Source organism: Sceloporus occidentalis, unplaced genomic scaffold, assembly GCF_023333645.1.
Source record: "Sceloporus occidentalis isolate IW3139 unplaced genomic scaffold, rSceOcc1.0.p SCAF_3, whole genome shotgun sequence".
NCBI lineage: Eukaryota > Metazoa > Chordata > Lepidosauria > Squamata > Phrynosomatidae > Sceloporus > Sceloporus occidentalis.
The window spans coordinates 182,325,011-182,345,995 of record NW_028316983.1 but is presented as its reverse complement, the minus strand read 5'-3'; the positions used below and the strand labels follow the sequence as shown (position 1 = coordinate 182,345,995).

Sequence of the window (20,985 nt, the reverse complement as noted above, 5' to 3'; positions counted from 1 at the left end):
CAGAATACATGATGCAAGCTTCCCCAGCTCCACTGGCTTCTTCATCAGGGAAAGGTGTTAAGAAGTTATAGAGAGGAGGGAAATGTAAAATGATGATAATTAGTCATAGGTTTGCGTTTTCTCATTTTATTGTTGTTGTTGTGTTGTTCTTTGGAGGGATACTTATGCAAATGGGTTTCCTCTTCCTTTGGGCCATGGCACCCCAAAGTCCTGGAAATAAAATTTTGCATTTTATTAGCAATGCAAAAATAAATAGAATTTAAAAATGGGGGCGGGGTGCTTCTGCCTGAGGGGTGCAATCAGGGTGAGCAGCCTCGGTCCTCCTTTTCCAGGACACGTCCTCCATGTCAACCTTCTGTCCAGGAGGAAATTTAAAAATGTCCTCCATTTTGAGCAGAGTAGTTTCAGTCTTGAACTATGACTCTGGGAACAGGGTTCAATTCCCAGCTCTGCCATGAAACCCACTGGGTGACCTTGGGCAGCAAGTCACACTCTCTCAGCCTCAGGAGAAGGCAATGCCCAACCTCCTCTGAACAAATCTTGCCAAGAAAATCCCATGATAGGTTCACCTTAGGGTCGCCATAAGTTGGAAAATACCTGAGGGCACACAACAACAACAACAATGGTGTAATGTTAAAATTTTGTGTGGAAATAATAAAGTATTTAACACACTTAGAACATACACTCCAACTTGCCACTGCAATGTGAAGTTACCCAAAACACTTGTCACCCAAATACATACATCAAAACATCAACATTATAAAATCATATTGAAATCACTAAAACTAAAGTCACTAAATGATGGCCTTAGGCTCCCCTTGAAAAGACTTTAATGCACGCAAGAAAGAATGGCTTTCTATTTCTATGACTGCTTTGAGCTTTGATTTGGCCAAGTCCTCCATTTGTCCTCCTCTGCGGTTATGAGGACGTCTGGCCAGTCTGGGTGTGGGGATCCTTCAGCCATCCTCCCCCCAGCAAGAAAACAAGCTCCGAGGTGGGCCCCAGAAGCCTCGGCCTCTCCGCGCCCCTCCTTCCGCGGAGGGTGGGAGGGCCCCTGGGCGGGCTCTTCACGCGAGGGCGGTGCCGCGGGGCCTTCCCCGGAGGATAAGAAGGCGAGGGGAGGAGGCCATGAGCCGGTGGTCGGAGCAGCAACGGGAAGGAGACAGCCATGGAGGGAGCCCGGGAATACGCCCTGGTTTTGGTCAGGTGAGGCGCCTTCTGAAGGGGGGAAACTGGGAGTTAATGGTCGCGTCCTCTTTTTCCCGGACGCGTCCTCCATGCCCGCCTTCTGCCCCGGAGGAATCCCAAAACCTTCTCTATTCTCAGCTTGACGGAGGAGCCATGGATTTATATTTATGGGTGTTTTCCAGCTTCTTATTTCGCAGCGTCCTACATTTTATTGGCATGTCCTCCATTTCTACCTTCTGCCCAGGAGGAATTCCAAAACATCCTCCATTCTCAGCTTCACTAAGGAGCCATGAATTTATATTTAAGGGTGTTTTTAGCTTTTATCTTGAAACGCCCTACATTTTGTTGGTATGTCCTCCTCCATCTCTGCCTTCTGCCCGCGAGGTATTCCAAAACGTCCTCCATTCTGGGCGCGACTAAAGAACCATGAATTTATATTTATGGGTGTTTTAGCTTCTTATTTCGCGACGTCCTACATTTTATTGGCATGTCCTCTTCTTCAGGCTTCTGCCCAGGATGAATCCCAAAACCTCCATGCTGAACTTGACTAAGAAGCACGTGTTTACATTTTTTGTGAGTGTTTTGTTGAGCTTTTTAATTGGTCCTGTCCTCCAGTTTCCTGGAGTGTCCTCCATTTTGCTGTGGCTTGTCCTCCTTTGTGGTTATGAGGACCTGTCTAGTTTCCCTGTGGCCTCCTGCCTCTTTCTTCACCACTTCTGGGCTCACAGGAAAATATAGGGGGGAAAGGTGGGAATGCTGTGATGCTAAGACATTTTGATATTCCTCCAGACAGGCTTCAGGTGTCTCTGAGGAAGTTCCATGCAGTGACAACACTAGCTGACCCTCTCAGGGTGACCAGATGTCCTCACCCCAAAGGAGGACAAGGCACCGCAAAATGGAGGGCATTCAAGAACCCAGGGTGACCAAAGAAAAGCTCAAAACACACATATAGAAATGGAAATTCATGCTTCTTAGGCCGCCTCCACACTGCAGAAGTAATCCGGGCCAACACCACTTTAACTGCCATGGCTCAGTGCTGTGGAATTCTGGGAAATTGTAGTTGGTTGTGGCACTAGAGCCTTGCTGTCCTCTCAGAGCAGGGTGGCCAGATGTCCTCCCTGCAAAGGAGAACAAGGCCCCTGCAAAAATGTAAACAATTCAAGAAAAGTGGAGGACATGACCAAATAAAAGCTAAAAACACTAATGTAAATATCAATTTGTGCTTCTTAGCCATGTCCTCACCCCAAAGGAGGACACAGCACTTCAAAATGGGGGACCTGACTAAAGATGAAATGGAGGACCTGACCAACACTAATGCAAATTGATGCTTCTTAGTCATGGTCAGAATGGAGGACGTTTTGGAATTCCTCCTGGACTGAAGGTTGGAGGATATATCCTGGGAAAGGAGGACGTCTGGTCTCCTCATCTCAGAGCTTTAATGTGGTGCCACAACCAACTACAATTCCCAGAATTCCATAGCATTGAGCCGTGGCAGTTAAAGTGATGTTAAAAGGGATTATTTCTGAAGCATGGAGGCAGCCATAGCCATGCTCCAAATGGAGGACATTTTTGAATTCCTCCTGGAAAAAAGGCTGAAATGTGGGACCATATTGTGGTGGCTTCTTTTCAGTGGCATCACTAGGGTTGGCATCATCCAGTGCAGGAACTCATGGTGCTATCACCCACATCCCTTACACAGAATCCTTAGTAATGTCTTTTATGTAGTACTAAGGTTACTCGTCAGTTGTCATTCCCATATATAGCCCTGAATGTCATGGCAAGAGTTGTTGTCACATAAAACCAAGTAGCAAAATTAAAAACTATACCTTTAAATTAACAGTAGCATATGCACAGCTTAAATATATCTTACATGTATGTTGTTCCATGTGGATAAAGTGAAAAATTGGGAAGATGTGAGGTTTTAAAAGAAAATTTAAAAAGTATAAGAATTTTAAAAATTAAAAAAATAGAATTTTAAAATGTATTCTCTCCTTTCTCTCCCCACTGAGCCACACCCCACTCTCCCCATCTCTTCAGCATTTTAAAGGGACACAGGTGAACATCACAGCCCATTTCTGCCAAAGGGTAGATGTTTGGGGAGCAGTGGTGTCACTCCTGCTTGGGGTGTCACCTGTTGTGGACTGCACCTTCCTAGTGACACCACTGCTCCCCAAACACCTACCTTTTGGCAGAAATGCTCCCGTCCACAGTCTCCCTTTCTTGCTCTTTAGCCTGGCTCTGAAATAAGGTGGCAGCCTGGCTAGCACTTGCCTCTAAATCTGTGGCAGGGGACTTCCTTTGCCTTTGGTAGGTGTTCATTGCTAACACCTGGTGGCTCTTTGTCTTCCTCAAGGCAAGGCATCTTGAATTCTTTGTCTTCCTCGAGGCATCGAATTCTTGCTCCTCTGTTGCACCTGGTAGCACTGTTTCCAAGATAATGCTCAGCTTTCAAATTAGCTAGCAATGACCTAATATCTGTGACTTTGTTAGCAATGACCTAACATCTGTGACTTTGTTAGCAAGGTGGTATAGAGCCATGTATAAGATTGAGATCAGAGGAGGATGTAAAGTTTGCTGCATGTACTCATTACTACATTACTCATTGCTTGGTAGATTTAAAGCTATAGGCATGTTAGTCTGTAGAATCAGTACATAGAGAGATCTTGTAGCACATTGCCATGAGGAAGAGAAAGCCACCGGGTTTTAGTAGATGCATCTGGGGAAGTAGGTTGAAGTCTACAAAAGCTCATGCTGCCAATTTCTTTCTTCCAGTTAGTCTCAAAGGTGCTACAAGAAGTCTTTATGTATTCATTATTTGGTAGGTGAAGATAAACTGTTACTACTCAGGGAGAAAAGAGGGCTCTGTGTAGCACTAGCTTAATATTCTCTTGTCTCTCTTTCAGGTTCTCATAGCCATGCATTTTCCCTTAGAGTAGACCCACTAACACCAGTAAGGCAAAGCCATTGTGCCATCTGAAATCCAATTAATTTAAGTGGGATTATTATAAACATGACTATAGATGCTTTTAAGCAATCAAAATATACTACTTCCATTCCTAACAGATTTTTCCCCCTGGTTAGTAGTAACAGTAGGCAAACATAGAAGGTTACAGATGGAAGACTGCAACCCCTAGACCACTGTAAAAGTCCATGAATAAGATCTAAAATTTCTAGGCTAGTTCTGTGTGAAAGCAACCCATAGCTTGTGTATGTCACAGGCTTCTTTGCCTTGAAATTTTTCTTGTTGTACTCAGTGGTGTGTTAATAGCAATTGAAATTGAACTGGGTACCAGCTGCCCCTTGATAAAGCAATTCATTCCTTGAAATGGGTTTGGAAACTGTTTCGTATTCTGTGACATGCCTCCGTCTAAAAGTCACTGTATTTTCTAGTCAGTGTATGGTTTTCTATTAGTATACCAGATATGGTCAAGAAAATGTTGGAAATACATAGATTGCATAAACCTCAATTGCAATAAATATACTATGACTTAATTTCTAAGCTAAATAAGTTTCATATTGGGGTCTTGGATTTTTCAATAGAGCTGACCTGGGGGCTTATTCTGTTGCCAGCTGTGATTAGAGGCCATATGGCTTCTAATCCGCATTCTTGACATCTGTCTAGCTTTACCCCACAGAGAGATCTTGCAACAGTTAATCTTCTCAAATTACTTTTTGCACAAGGCTGTGAACACTTCAGAGATGCAAAGCCTTTCTGGAGACAAATGTCACATGGCCTACATCCAAGGCAAACAGAATAGACACCCTTTAAAGACTGGATCATATTGATCTTTACACAGACCTATGTTCCATAAGCCCTGGATAAAGATGCAAGCTAGTGGACTTCTATTTTCATAAACTGTGAAACCTTTCTGAACTGCACTGCAGAAATGTAAACACTAAAATGAAATTTTGAAGGAAAGTTACCAAGACTACAGATCCATGTACTTCTTACAGCAAAGCGTAACAAATTTTCTATTATCAAAGGAGTGTCATCTTAGGCACATGGAGTAGTTTGCTTCTTGGTAAATATGCATATCAGCAGTTAGTACAGTGGAGCCTCGGGTTACGAAAGTAATCCGTTCCGCGGCCGCTTTCGTAACCCGAACGGCTTTCGCAAGCCGAATCCCCATAGCCGCTAATGGGGAAAAGCCGCGATTTGGTGTAAAATCGCGGCAAAAAGCACCAAAAGTTTTTTCGGGACCCGAAAAAAATTTCGTAACCCGGATCAATAATTTCCAATTGGATTTTTTCGGGTCCCGAAAAATTCGTAACCCGGGTATTTCGTATCCCGAGGTTCCACTGTATAGCCAAGTCCAGGGGTAGGCAACCTTTTTGAGCCGGGGGCCGGGTTGCTGTCCCTCAGACAACTGGGGGGCCGAAGCGGGGGGGGGGAGAGCTTCCACCCTCCGGGGGCGGGGCCGCATACCAGGGGTGGAGCGTCCACCCTCTGGAGGCGGGGCCACATGCTGGGGGTGGAGCTTCCACCCTCTGGGGTGGGGCTTTCTCTGCTCCCTTTCCCAACCTCCAGCTGTCTGAGAGACAGCTAGAAGTGGGGGGGGGATTGGGAGAGGGGGTGACAGGCGCGCGCCTGCTCCTCCTGCCCTTCCTTGGCCCCCAGCTGCCTCCCAGAGAACCAGTAGGGGCCCATGAGGGGCAGGAACAACAGGTACACGGCCCCTGCTCCTGTCCTCGGGGCTTTGCCAGGCCTGAGGTGTCCTCCGAAGGACACCTCAGGGCTGCCAAAGCCCCGTGGGGAGGAGGAGGCGTGTGCCTGCCCTCTCCTCCTTGGCCCCTTCCTTCGGCCGAAGGGGAAGGCCGAAACCACTCTCACTGTTAAAGCAGACCTTTTAGCATTGAAAGCACTGAAAATACACAGAAATGCACTTTGGAAAGTCACACTGTCTCACCTTCAGAAAGACTGCATGTCCCACAAACTGAAATATCTGTTAAGGAAAAAGCAACATGGGACATACAGTGATTGAAATAAAACATGTATGTGAGAGTCAGGATGACTCAGCAGAAGCAAATTGAGAGCCACACAGGTGTAGAATGTAATGTAATTAACAAGTCCTAAATGCCAAGGACAGAAATGTAAAGTGGATAATTGAGAACACCTGAGAATTGTTAAGTGGTCAAGGCTGAGATGATGAAATCATCAATTCTGGGTAGAAACAAGAGAACCAATGAGAATGGATGTACACGCCCACTGGGTGGATACTGACAAGAGTGGGTGGTATGATCCAAGGACTATAATAATGGCTATGATTCCTAATGTATTGTGTGGGTAGTAGTGAGGAGTTGTATTGAATAGTTTTGGAGCTGTATATAGTAGAATAAAGTAGATCTTTGATATAAGACTACTGAGTTGTCTGGTGTCTTGAGTGAAGATACAAGAGCCAGCTGGATCCTGAAGAAGTGTGAAGACTTCTGTGTAAGCAAGAGTGAGAAGGCTTGGAGAGTTTGTCAGGGTCTTCAGCCTATTCTCTGTAACTCTGCTGCTTTTGAAGCAAAGCTTTAACCACTGACCAAAACTGGTCAGCGCCGGTGCGTAACAAGGTGGTGAGTTCGAGCCAGAGGTGAAGAGCTACAACTCCCATCATCCCTGACAATATCATCACTACCACTCTCATTGTAAAAGTACACCCTTCAGCATTGAAAGCACTGAAAATACACAGAAATGCACTTTGGAAAGTCACACTGTCTCACCTTCAGAAAGACTGCATGTCTTCTTCCTACTCCTCCTCCTGCTCCTTCCTTCCTCCTCTTCTTCCTCATTCCTCCTCCCTCCCTCCCTTTTCCTCCTGCTCCTTCCTTCTTCCTTCTTCTTCCTCCTTCCTCCTCCCTCCCTCCCTCCTTCCTCCTCCTGCTCCTTCCTTCCTTCCTTCCTCCCTGCTCCTCCTTTTCCTCCTGCGGACCCCCTCCTCCTTCTCTCCAGGCCCGCGGCTGTGGAGCAGCCGTGGGCTTGGGGAGAAGGATGAGGGGGACCCCCGCCTCCCCCGGCGGGGAACAGGTGCGCCGGCGGCGGCAATCGGCGGCAGGGCTGGCCTGGGGCCGCTCCTATGGTGCCCACGGGCTGGATGCGGCCCGCGGGCCGTAGGTTGCCGACCCCTGGCCAAGTCAGTGGTGTGGCCTGATGCTATGATATAAATGCGGACTTGAATCTACTGAAAAAGGCACTGTGCACCTAAGAAATAGGGGAGAAAGTAACATTTATGAGGAACTTTTAAACAAACGCTAGGAAGATGACTGAATCATGAGTAATTTACAGGAGATGGAGATGATGTTTTATTGCTAATTAGTGATTCATCAAGCTGCTGAAATACGTGCTAAAGAAAACTGTATGAAATTAATGGAGTTGCAATGAGTTTAAAGGTATCTTGAAAGTACATGCACACAATGAAATCTTGAACAAATATCCACGGGCAGTTGAAATGACTAGCTAAGGTGTTAGAGAGCCAGTGTGGTGTAGTGCTGTGAGTGTTGGACTATGAATCTGGAGACCGGAGTTCAAATCCCTGCTTAGCCATGGAAACCCAGTGGGCAAGCCTCACTCTCCCAGCCTTCAGAAAACCCTATGATAAGTTTGCTTTAGGTTCCCTGTCAGAAACAACTTACAGGCACACAGTGGCAGTGGTTGGAAACTACTGGAAAACCTCCAGTATACTCAGTCTTCTAGAGTTATAAAAACATGCTCCATTGCTGATAGAGCCCCCTATGTATGCTAAATATGGTGTCCTGCAGAACAAACAATAAAAACCAACACAGAGGCGGTAGTGCTGGTCCATTATTCCAAAGAGAAAGTTCACAGTAATTCCATTGGTCATTAAAAGACCAGTGTCCTACATAGGATGATAGTTACATTTTTATTTTACATTAAAGCATATATAATGACTGTACTTGATAAAAGAAATGGCACCCTCTTGGTAATAAAAACTCTTTGCTAAGAAATTTACTAGGAGGGTCATGAAGTAGGTGACTTTAGTTTATAAATTATAGACAAAAGCTATAAACTTTCCCAACAGCAAGGGCACCATTAAAAGACTTCTGTCCAGAGAAGAAAATCATTATGATAATAGTGATTCTTCATCTTAGGTCCCTAGGTGAGGGGTATCAATATACCCAGGGGTATATGGACTGCACTGGGTGACGCCTCAGAGAGGAGAGTTACCCCGTGTGCTGGTAAGAAGTGATGCTGAAGTTCCAGAGTTGGTAGCTTTGCTGAATGGGCAGGAAAGCAAGTCTCCCCAACAGCTCACCAGACCTGGAAAAAGCTATTGCAAAGAGGTATTAAAAATGATCCGCACTGGATGTCAAATATACTAGGTATGCCACTGTTGGACCTCGGCTCCCCAAAGTCCAACCCAACAAGGCAAATAGAAAGGTATTCTGGAAGTTGTCCAAAATCTGGAGAATCACAAGTTAAGAACTACTGCATGGTGTGCCTTTGATGACAACCGCATCCTCTTCAGACCCTCTGGCAGGTGAAGCATTGTTCAATGTAAGACTAAGTCTTAAGCACCAGGAATTCTTACTTGCTCCTGATGGGCCCTGTAATCTATGGTAGTAGCAGTTTGCCTAATAAAAATGCAGTACTAACCTAAAGGCACTGGATCCTCTGTGGTTTTGGAAGCTAAGTAGAATCGGCTCTGGTTAGTACTTAATACCAGGTGCTATATCAGAGGAAGGAACTAGTAAAACCACCTCTGAGGTTTCCTTGCATAAGAAAACTTTGAGATTCATGGGATCGTGGTAGATCAACAGGCAATTTGAAGGCCCGTACACACACTATATAAACTGACCCATTAACATATCTTTAGGAGGCTCAGCTGAGGAGTGAGCATCCTATCCTGATGTTTTAAACACAGAAAGCCACAGAAGATCATCAATGCCAATTATGTTTTGTTCTGACAATGTTCTTGTTTTACTAAGTTTGTGGTCTTTCCACCCATTTTTGGTTGGCATAATCTCAAACTGCTGTTGTTCCTATTTCATACTGTAAAGAACAGGACTTTTCCAAGTAGAGGGAGCTGAAGAGTTACTTCATGTAATTTGGATCCTGCTTTCCTACTGGCACAAGAGCTAAGGTGCCTTACAACCTAGGCTGAAAGAAATGACAGCTGAAAACCTACAGCTAAAAATATATTATTTTAAAATAAATTTTTAGTAAGTAGTTCTATTTAAAATTAATTTAAAATAGAAAACAGCATATTTAAAACATAATAAAATATAACAGGAGAGTGCTAATAAAATAACCATATCTTAATAAAGCTATATTAAAATAACCTTTTGCCACAACCAGTTAGTAGACAAAGGCTTGTCTAAATCAAAAGGTATCTGCCTCATGGCAGAAAAAGAGCAAAGATGAAGCCAATTGAGCATTCTTTGGGCAAGAAGGCACTCTTCCATGTCCTCTCTATACATGTCCTCTCTATCAACAGAGATACACCCTCCCCTGAAGATCTTAAAACTTGTGCAGACTCATAAAAAGACATATTTCAAAATAGTTTGTACCCAAATTGCGTAGGTTTTAAAAAAGGAAAACCAACACTTTAAATACTGCTCAGAAACAGACCAGAGGCCAGTGAAGCTGTTGCAACAAGAGAGTTATGTGTTCCTTGGGGGAATGGTAAACCTCTTGCCAGACTTTCTAGTCTTGGCATTTGAGAAAGCATTGGATCCAAAGGGTAGAAGTACTGTAATGCATGAAATCCTTACATCAAACTTTCCTTTCTAATCCAGAAAGCTAATATTGGCAGGAATCTGTTTGGTAGGAAATAACCTTTGGTACATATGTGGATAGAAATCAGAATAGTTGGTACAGTAGACAGACACTGACACTGGAGTGGGTTAAGATACCCTTGGGTAGAGCCAGTGTGGTGTAGTAGCTTGAGTGTTGTACTATGACTCTCGAGACCACGGTATGAATTTCTGTTCCACCATGAAAACCCACTGGGTGAGCTTTGACAAGTCACACACTCTCAGCCTCACAAGTAGGCAAAGGCAAACCACCTTTGAACAAATCTTGCCAAGAAAAACCCATGATAGGGTCACCATAAGTCAGAAACAACTTGAAAGGAAACAGAACCCATAGCAAAGTGTCCCATATCCTATTGTTTGCTGTCCCTCTAGGGGAAATGGTTAGCTGATTTAAGACTGCACATCAGCTAAGTACTTAATATGGCTTTGGCAAATTTTAAATTGTGTACACGTGAAGTACTGAATTGTTGTTGTTAACTGCCCTTGACCATCCTATCAGCTATCTTCACTGTGCTCCTTTCACATCTGTACATCCATGAGGGGAATACAATGGCTTGGACAATCCTGACCTTAGTGCTCAGTTGTATATCTTTACTTCTTAGGATCTTTTCTAGTTCTTCCATAGCTGCCCTTCCCATTCCTAATCTTGTTCTGATTTCTTGACTACAACTTCCATTCTGAACAATTTTTGATCCAAGGTACAGGGACTCTTTATTATGATTCCTCGTTGTCTAGATTGAATTTATATAGATCCTCCATGGTCATTATTTTTGTTTTCTTTATGTTCAGTATTAAACCTGCCTTTGCACTTCATTGTTTGGCCTTCCTTATTTTTCCAAGTCTATGATACACTAAATACAGCTTTTTAAAATTTTAAACTATTACTGTAACCTAGGTGCATTGTACTAAATAACTGTTTCTGTTCTAGATCACTAGTGTCTGCAGGAACATCTGTGGGATCAGCCACAAGACAGGCCCTATTTGCTCCCCTTCCTGCTGCTACTCGGCCCTTCCGTGTTTGTAACTGTGAGAGAAACAATCGGAGAGGAGTAGTAGCAAGCAGCCTACAAGAACTTATTAGCAAGGTATGTATCTGTTGGTGACAGGAAAGCCAATTACCAGTGCACTGTGGGGACAAGTCTACCCAAATGCAGCCACAACAATATCATAGCAGAACTGAAAAACAAAAACACCCAGCTATTGATATTGGCAATGCACTGACCACTTTTCACACTCAAAAGAAACACTCACAGACATAGTTGATTCATCAAAAGTTCTGGAGTCTTTTTCTTCAGTTGCAATGTGTACAATCAAATACTATACACACACACACACGCTACTCTCCATCAACTTCCAAACAACTGCTCCAAACAATTCTCTACCCAACTAACCTACATGTGATAAGTCTCTCAGTCCACTTATATAGGAGGTTGGCTTTGAGTCATTATTCAGTGCCAGGTAGCATGATGCAACCTTGCTGTAACTTTTGCCTCTTGCCATGTGTGCCTGACTCAGCAGTCTGTGGTTGTTCCATGTAATATATGTCACCTGTCAATCAAAAATATTTTTCTATTGTTGAAGTCACAATTATTACAACAATATATCTCTCCAAAAATTATGCTCATGCACAGACCTTGTTGTCTCAGTCCTGTATAGAGAAATTTCTGATTCCAGAAAAGTGGCTGGAAAGTTGAATTCTTGTTGAGAGATTGATAGCTGAAAGTTTACAAAAACTCTTGCTATCAGCTTCTTTCTTTCGGATAGTCTCAAAGATGTTACAAGAATACCTTGTACACTGATTTTCCATACTAACACAGCTAAGTGTTCGACATTTATGCACATATGAAGTCTATTGCTTCAAGTATGGGGGGAAATAAGGTGGGGCTGATGTCATAACAGGACATTTTTAACAAGATTTCCCTGTCTCCCTTTTAGACATTGGATGCCTTAATGATTACTGCTGGACTGATAACACTGGTCTTGGAAGAAGATGGCACAGTTGTGGATACAGAAGACTTCTTCCAATCCCTGCCAGACAATACATATTTCATGGTATTAGAGAAGGGGCAGAAATGGAAGCCAGTAAGTGTTGTTCTCTGAAGTGGAATATTACAGGTGCCTAATCTAGAATACCTGTCTGTTTTTGAGATGAGGTGTGTGGAACCTTCATCCCTCCATATGTTTTGAAGTCCAGCTCATGCTGGCTGGGACTGCTGAGTCTGTAGTGTCAAAAATATATGGAGGATTAAAGCTTCCTTACCCCTGCTTTAGGTCTTGCTGGAATGTAAAAGCTAGCATTGCAGGTTGTGTTTCAACAGAATATAAGGGGAAGGGGATCAGGTCTAGCAGTTCTTCTCTTCCTCTGAGGCCTGTACAAAGGGAGATGGACTGGAGGGAGGGCTCTGCTTCTTAGTCCAGGCCAGGCCCGATGGAGCTGGGCCTGCATCTCTCCCTCCATGGCCAGATGGCACCAGATGGATTGGAGGGAGGACTTGTCTTTTTAGTCCAGGCCAGGCCTGATAGAGCTGGGCCTGTTTCTCTCCCTCCATGACCTGATGGCACCAGATGGACTCGAGGGAGGGCTCTTCTTCGTAGCCCAGGCCAGGCCCAATGAAACTGGGCCTGCATCTCTCTTTCCATGGCTGGATGGCACCAGATGGACTGGAGGGAGGGCTCTTCATCGTAGTCCAGGCCCATATGGTTATTCTGGCTTTCTGAAAATGGCTGGCTATCCTTATGCATCCTTGGAAATGACTGGAATCTTGCTGCTAATTCTCTTCCATAAACTGAGAAGAAAATGGCATTTGCAAAATATTCAAGTGTGTTTCCTAATTATCCAGAGATTGCAACTTTTGAGCTGCAGCTCTCAGATTCTCCTGGGCAGCCTACCAACTGAGAATCTGACAGTAGTAATCTGAAAAATAATATTTCTGAGTTCTGAATTATCTCCATTTAGCATTCTCATATGTTCCTGTAACCAGTCTTAACTGTTTAACTAGTCTTAAAATTTGCCAAGGATAATCAAGTACCCTTGCTTGCAGGCCAAGTCTGCAAGTGTACACATAGGTATTTGGGAGCGAGTCCAGCTCAGCAAAATCGAACTTGCTACGTAATCCTGTGCATGTTTACTTGAAAAAAAGTGTCAGAAGTTTCCAGAAGCAGGAATAGTACTTACAATGTAGCCTTGGTATTTGCTCACGTTTGGTTCTAGAACCCCTTGTGAATATAAAAATGCATTGATGCTCAGGTCCCAATATATACAATGGCATAGTAAAATGATATCCCTTATAAAAATGGCAAAATCAAGATTTACTTTTTGAATTAAAAAAATATTTTCAAGCCTGGATGACTGAATCTGTGGATGCAGAATCCATGGATACAGAAGGCTAACTGTACTAGATAAAATAGTGCTTCTTCATGCTATTTAGTTGGTAAATTTAGCTATTTAGCTGACACTTTGTATCTGCTGGGACCGCCATAGATACCAAAATTTGTGGATGTGCAACCCCCACTATATACAGTGGCCTGGTAAAATGATGTTCTTTGTATAAAATGGCAAAATCCAGATTTGCTTTTTGAAATATATATGTAGTTATTCTTTAATATTATTGTTGTTGTTTTGTTGCCATTGTTATTTAATAATATATATTATATATATATATATATATATATATATATATATATATATGAATGAATGAAATATTTTCAAGCCATGGATGGTTGAATTTGTGGATATGTAGGGTCAACTGTAGAACATAAAATTTGAGAATTTATAGCAATGCTTGAGTAGTTGGAGGTCATAGAATATGAGTACACATATTCATGGGCTTTGTGGGTGGTCATAGTAAGAGACAGGATGACATCTTCTGGATTCTGTAGTGTTTGACTTGCTGATGCTTTAGTCTAATAGAAGCCTACAATAATAAACAATATAAACCATTATCAGTTACGTTAAATTGGCTTCTGAGATTATCCTTTCATTGTGATTTGTTTTGCAATACAGCATTTCATACAGTGCTTGGTGAAAACAAGCAATTTCCAGAGAAAAGCAATCTGTACCAGTTCCACTAAACATGAAATTTGCAAAGAGCTCAAAGCTTAATTAGAAATTTATTCTGATTAGTTAGTTGTGGTTAAAACCTTATTTGCTCCTCTCATTTATGAACTATGGATTTGGTTTTTAATAAAATTATTGTGTTTTGGCCACTTAATAATAACATACCATTTCATAACTTCTAGGACACTATCTGTATATCAAATTCCACACCAATTGAAGTGAATTAGTAAAATTCGGGGCTGTTCTACATATGAAACAAATTTAATGTTCATGCACATTTCTCCCTTCTGATCTAGGGGCCAAACTTTCATATTGCGACAGTACAGCAACCAAAGAAAATGGGGGTTGCAAATATTACCTTAGACTTGTACAAACTGAATCCAAAGGACTTCATTGGATGTCTAAATATCAGAGCTACTTTCTATGAAATCTACTCTGTGTCCTATGATATCAAATGTATGGGAGCAAAGACTGTACTAAGGTGAGTACACATCTTTAGTTACAATATGTTCCTCAAGCAAAATAAGCTAAGATTCAGTAATGGAAAGCATTGTTAATACACCTTGACTTACATAGCCTGAAGTCTAGCAAATATGAAACACAGTTGGAACAAATAATAATAATAATAATAATAATAATAATAATAATAATAATAAATATTTATATCTCGCCTCTTCCGATTGAGGATCGAGGTGGGTAACAACAAAGAAAATACAATATACAACAATAAAAAGAACAAGCCCCACAAAACCCCGACCCAACCCTTCCTCCCAACTATAAAATTAAACAGTAAAAAAATGTTTAAAAAGTACATAACAATACATCAAAGTTAAAAACAAATCACAAATAAGAAAAATAATAAAAGGGGGATTCAGTTGGTTCTGGGCATTATCAATTGGGGAAGGCCTGCCGGAAGAGAAACGTTTTTATCGCCTTTTTAAAAGCCTCGAGTGAGGATAATTGGTGAATCTCTTCCGTCAGGTCATTCCAAGTTTTTGGAGCTGTGGCAGAGAAAGACCTCCAGGAGGTCACCGCCAGTCTAGTCTTTCTACATTGTAAGAGGTTTTTCCCGGAGGATTGGAGTGTACGGGAAGGATTGTATGGGAAGAGGCGTTCCTTCAAGTAGACTGGACCCAGGCCATGTAGGGCTTTATAGGTGATAACCAACACCTTGTACTGTGCCCAGAAGCTAATAGACAGCCAATGTAGTGATTTTAAAATAGGTGTAATATGGTCGAACTTGGATTTTCCGGTGACCAGTCTGGCTGCCATGTTTTGTATCAGTTGGGAGCTTCCGGACGCGGCATAAAGGTTGCCCCATGTAGAGCGCATTGCAGAAATCAAGACGAGAGGTTACTAGAGCATGTACAACCATTTCTAGGCCCCACTGCTCCAGGTAGGGGCGCAACTGGCGTATCAGCCAAAGGTGATAACAGGCACTCCTGGCTGTCGCATCAATCTAAGAAGACAGTTGAAGCGACTTATGGAAGGCAGTAGGTACCTAGGCCTACACTCAGGACTTTGAAAAAATACTTTTCTGAACTACAATTTCCAGACCACCATCACCCCTACTGGCATGGCTCCTGCTGTGCTAGTTAGTTGATTATAGGAGTTGTAGTTATTTTTCCAAGCCTTGATTATGTTGTACTGTAAACTGTGATCTAAAACGTTCTGCCTGCACTGATACAACTAACATTAATAAAAACCCTGCTGGATCAGATCAAAAGATTTCTCTATAGATAACCTAAGTGAAGCTTTCAAACAAAACATGAGCTTTGTTTTGGTCTTCCTTCTGGTATCCAGAAGTATGCTGAATTCTGTAGTTTTCGGGTGGGAATCATGTAGCCCTTCAGACTTTATTAGGCTGCAACTCCCATCAATGGTAGCCAATATAGTCAATGATAAAGAATGCTAGGAAATGTTCTCCAAGAACATCTGGAGGGCAACAGATTCCCACCCTTCTGTAGATCATGCATAGCCGTGATGACAAGCACCCAGTTAGTATCTTTGTCTTCTAAAGCTACCTAAGGCGCGGTACAGAGCGCCAAAAAGAGGCGCCAGGGAGGCGCCTTTCCTTGCTCTGCAGCAGCGTAGCAGCAACCAAATTGTGTGGCACTGCTGCGATGACGTGCCAGCAGTGCAGCCCCATTTGGACGCTGCGCTGCTGGCAAGTCATCGCTGTGCACACCATCTGGATGGTGCCGCACAGCTGCAGTGCGTCCGTGACATGCTAGGGTTGTGGAGCATGTCCACGCCCCGCCCCCAAGCAACCCTAGCACATCATGGACGCGCCACAAAGGGCCCATCTGTACCGGGCCATTGATAGGTAGCTGATGCTGCCTATGGTGGAAGTTCCATAGTTTTAAGTATGTGTCAAGTAAAGAAGTACTTTTTTCATTCCTCAATCTTTCCCTGTTTTATTTTGTTGCAGGGCCGTAAATCTTAGTATAATGAGAGAGGAAGGAACATCTCTCTCTGTACCATGCAGAATTCTGCAAACCCCTCTCATATCTCTATTATTAAAAAACACCAGCAACAAAAAAACCCTCAAACATATCACCTCTCATCACAGGGGAAAGGTGCCTCCCACTGACCATTTTCATCACCCCTTTCTGCACCATATCTAACTATATATACAGTTGGCCCTCCTTATCCATGGATTTTTATCCACGGATTCAAGCATCCACAGATTGAAAATATTCAAAACAAATTATGAATTCCTAATACCAAAGTGTGATTTTCCATTTTATATAAGGGGCACCATTTTGCTATGCCATTATATTTAATGGGATTTGATCATCCATGGATTTTGTTATCCATGGGAGGTCCTGGAACTAAACCCCAGTGGATAACAAGGACCTACTGTATTTGTGAAATGTGGTGGGCAGTAGTGTGATTGCACCATAAATTTAGACATTGAGCTCAAACATTTTGCCATTCCAATACTTAAAAGCCTTATATTTAATCCTTTAACATGGAATCTGCCTGTTTTGGAATGGGTACACAGTAGGGTATAAATTATTTTATTAATGGTTATACAGTACAGAAGAGCATTTGCCATTTTACTATTCATTCACCCAATTTGGTGAGATACTTCCGAAGCTGAAAATGTTTTCAAATTTACCATCTAAATCAGGGGTGGGCAAAATCCAGTCTGTGGGGCTCCCCAGAAAACTTCAGAGACCCTAGATCCTCCAACAATTTGTTTTTAATTTTGAGGGGCCAGTGTTACTGCCCATAAATCTCACCCACATCTTCCAAAACCACCTAAAAAGGCTACAGTTTGCTCCCTTAACTCCCTGGAGCCTCCCCCAAGTCACCCCAAAATAGGGGGAAAAGAAAAAAAATCTTCCGAAATGGTGACCAGAAGTAAGGAAAATGACAACTATCCTGTTTGCAGTTTACCACCCCGTCTAAATAATCTGGTGTTGATTGGCAACCTGGCCACTTGACTTCTCGCCTCTAACACAAGGTTACTTTTGAACAAATATAAAAGTTGGTCCAGATCTTTCAAGGGCCCCCATACCAGATAAGGAGGACCATGGTATAAATTCTCCTTAAATGTTGGATTTTCAAGGAGTTAAAAGTAAATGAAATACTAAAGCCATGACTACTCGCAAACAGAAAGTAAAGTAATTAAGCCTCTTAAAAACATTTCTCAATCTAAGAAAATACAAGTAAACAGACTATCTGATGTAATTTATGTGGAAGATGGGACATAGGTATTTGTTGTTCTAGTAAACAGAAGCCTTGAGATGAACATTAAAAAACTGGCAAGCTTCACTCTAATGAGACCTATGGGCATTTGAAATCTCAATCTCTTTCAAACAGTAGGTGGTGGTATTGCCCAGTCTCACAAATGAGAGCTGACATAAGGGGTGTGTGTGTGTGTGTACATGTTATGTATATGTATGAACAGACACAAAGACACACAAGCATTGTGTACGTAAACTGTTGCTGAGGTGTAGCAGCAAGAAGTTATTCAGAACAGTGTGAGAATTACAAAAATATTAATATTGTTTTTAAAGTATCTTTTGACAGCTACCTTCAGTCCAATTTAGGAAGAAAGTGGCATATAAAATAAATAAGTAAAGCCAAATCATATGTTTGCATGCATACACATGGATGTTTTGTGCAAGTTACTTTAATTTTTTTACTCAGTTAAATGTTTTTCTCTTTGTAGGAGGATGCTTCGATTTTTATCACATGTTGCACAAATAACAGGACAACTCCTTCTCTACACGGGAACATACATACTACGAGCAATGGGTGACTGTGATGATGGTCTGCTTACAAAAGCAAAGCACTAATGAGAACAAGTATAAGAGCCTTTTAATATTGGTTCTGCAACTGATACTTTAAGTGTTTTTTGTGGAGAAGGAGGAATTGTAGCTTAATGTGTTAAATGTTTTGAATTTAACTTAGCACTCAAGGGATCAGAGCATAACTAAACTATCCTTTCTCTCTAGTGGTCAGGTTTTTTTTTAATAGAGATAATGATGTCATAACAGTAAATATGATCGGAGTCTTCTTTTTTTAATGCAGCAAAAGGAATTATATTTAAGGAGAGGGATTTTTGTGCCATAACATTTCAAAGTGAAGTCACGCCCATGGCAAGGAGGGTGCTTACTAAGTTGTGTCAACTGAGATGTCTCTTCGTTGATAGCCATGTAGTGTATTTGTATTGGGGTGTGTGACTTCTCAACACTAAACTTTGGCTACCACTTAAAACTGTCTCACTTTTGCTAGCTTGCAAATAAATATCAGTATTCAGTTCCAGTATTAAAAGCTGTAGTGTTAATGCCTTATTTTTGAGAACTTGCCACTAGGTAAGCCATTTAACTCACCTTAAGAGTTCAACCACTCATATAGGTAGAGTTCTTGGCAAATCTAAAGGTCAACCTGATTTCAATAGGGAAAGCATTGTCTAGCTTGGTTTTGGTTTAATGACTAAACACAAGTTGTTGTGTCTTGACATGTCCTAAGATTACATAAGAAGGTTCCTTTCTCTCACCTTGCTTTCTGCTAAACTACTTTGCCAATATAAACACAGGAGGCAAAGAACAGGGAGACGGGAAAATACAGTGTGCTGGGGAACTTGCAACTTTTCATGTGGAAGAAGACAAAAAATGTTCTCTTTTCTTTTGCACACTTTAATTATTTAGAGAAAGAGTGGGAAAGAAGTGGTCATCCAGAAGTTGTTGGATTTGAAATTCCAGCAGGCCCAGCATGGACATGGCTAAGAATCATAGTTCAACTACAGCTTCCCACTCTGGTGCAGGGGAACATCATGAGAAAGTGTTTGAGAGTGAGTTTACTCCAGTTCACAGTATATTTGATTGAATGTGCCTTGCATTAAGACAAAAGTAGGCAACTGCCTGGACTTAAGGGGGCACACTTGACCTCCACAATACCTTGGAGAGCTCAGGTCCCTGATTTTTCTCTAAATAGTCTGAGGAGGACACGTGGGCTGAACTCTTTGCATTAAGAAAAAAATACAATGACAACTATGTTTAGCAGGCTGGAAATAAAGGATCTAGAGTGACTTCATGCCAGCACATATGAACAGATGTCTGAAAGTAAATTGATTGAATGTACAATATCTAGAATTGTTTTTGAATGGATCATAGGTGGAGTCTTAAAAAGGGGAAAGAAGGTGAGCAAGGGAAACTGAGGCTAGGACCTACCACAAACTATGTGTATAGCTATCTGTCTGTATTTCACAACTTGATGAGCATCTTTGCAGAGATGCTCAAATGGGATTCTTTTGTGGAAGTCTTGGATAAGAAGAAATAGTGTCAGTAAGCTACCGGGTGTTGGTGTTGATTCTCTCTTCTGTACTATATATTTTAAAAAAAACCTTTCAAATCAGGACTACAAATCTTTCAAGAAAAAGTATCATGGTAAAAGGAAAGAGCATTGACTGAAGGAAGCAGTGGGTGGTTGTTATCATCTGACCATATAACCCATGGAAATTGGCCTGTTATTTAGGTGCAGAATGCAAAAGCCTTAGAACTGTTGTAAGAGAAAATGTTCTAAATGCTGAAATTTAAGACCTAAACTATCACAGTGTGCAATGTCTTGGTTGTCTTAATGTTACCCCTTTCCAAAGAGCTAAAGGGGGTATGCATATGTGTTCCAGACAACTTTCCATCATGGATCTGTCCAGTTGCAGGCCTGTTTTCACTTCAAGAATGCTTCTGTGCTATACATTTGGAACCTATGAAAGATGAATTTCCAGAGATATCTTGTAGTCCTGGTGTAAGCATTTATGCCTAATGAAAGCTAAACCCCCTGAGAAATAATGTCTGTCTATTCCACTTCAGTTTTTTGCTGTAAGAAATGTTTCTACAGAAAGAAGGGTGGATACATAAATAACACACCAGAAGTCCACTCTGAGTGGGGGGTGCGCTTGATTCTCTATTATTGTCTTTGTAAATTCTATTCATATCATGAAGCAACACATGACATTAACCTTCCTAATTAAATGCGTATTAAATCTATTTGGCAGCTAAACACAGAGTCTCAGAAGTTCTTGTCTAAAATGGTGCTACTATCAGATAATTGTTTGTTTCAGTATAAAAATGCCTTTGTGCTACCTTAAAGACCAACTTTTTCAGTGTAAGATTTTGCACACAACAACCTACATCTTCAAATGCATGGAGCGAAGCCTCAGTGATTTTGTGTCTGTCATTTTCTGAAGACTTACACCAGTAAAAAGTAAAAAGATGTACTTGTTCCTGAAGTACGTACTTTTATTTCCTTTGGTAACTATGCTGTCTCAATTCGCTAAGCAAAAAAACTGAAATGTATAGTGAGTGATTTAATGAAAAATATATGACAAAGTTTAAAGCAGAAAGCTATGTGGTTTTCACTTTTAAGTATAGGCCTTCAGCTGTGGTCTTCAACCACAGCTTCTTCAGCAGCCAATAGGTGCTAATCTTAGAACAGAGTTTAGCATCAGTCTACACAGCTCAACAAAT

The 20,985-nt window shown here is 41.8% G+C and overlaps 1 protein-coding gene across 1 annotated transcript; it reads left to right on the top strand.

Annotated features, from left to right (window-relative positions):
* Positions 1-1,068: 1,068 nt before the first annotated feature.
* LOC149317190 (lipid transferase CIDEA-like) lies at positions 1,069-20,683 on the top strand. The gene is made up of 5 exons (XM_089517014.1): positions 1,069-1,206; positions 10,874-11,030; positions 11,881-12,027; positions 14,299-14,483; positions 18,186-20,683. Exons 1-5 carry the CDS (start codon positions 1,169-1,171, stop codon positions 18,310-18,312), a joined length of 654 nt encoding a protein of 217 aa, XP_089373140.1. The 5' UTR covers positions 1,069-1,168; the 3' UTR covers positions 18,313-20,683.
* Positions 20,684-20,985: the final 302 nt, after the last annotated feature.

Bases quoted from the DNA above. Each gene is read 5' to 3' on its own strand.
- LOC149317190 (XM_089517014.1), top strand. From the start codon at position 1,169: ATGGAGGGAGCCCGGGAATACGCCCTGGTTTTGGTCAG. The intron at 11,031-11,880 runs GTATGTATCTGT...TCTCCCTTTTAG, and splicing joins TACAAGAACTTATTAGCAAG to ACATTGGATGCCTTAATGAT. The intron at 14,484-18,185 runs GTGAGTACACAT...TTCTCTTTGTAG, and splicing joins GGAGCAAAGACTGTACTAAG to GAGGATGCTTCGATTTTTAT.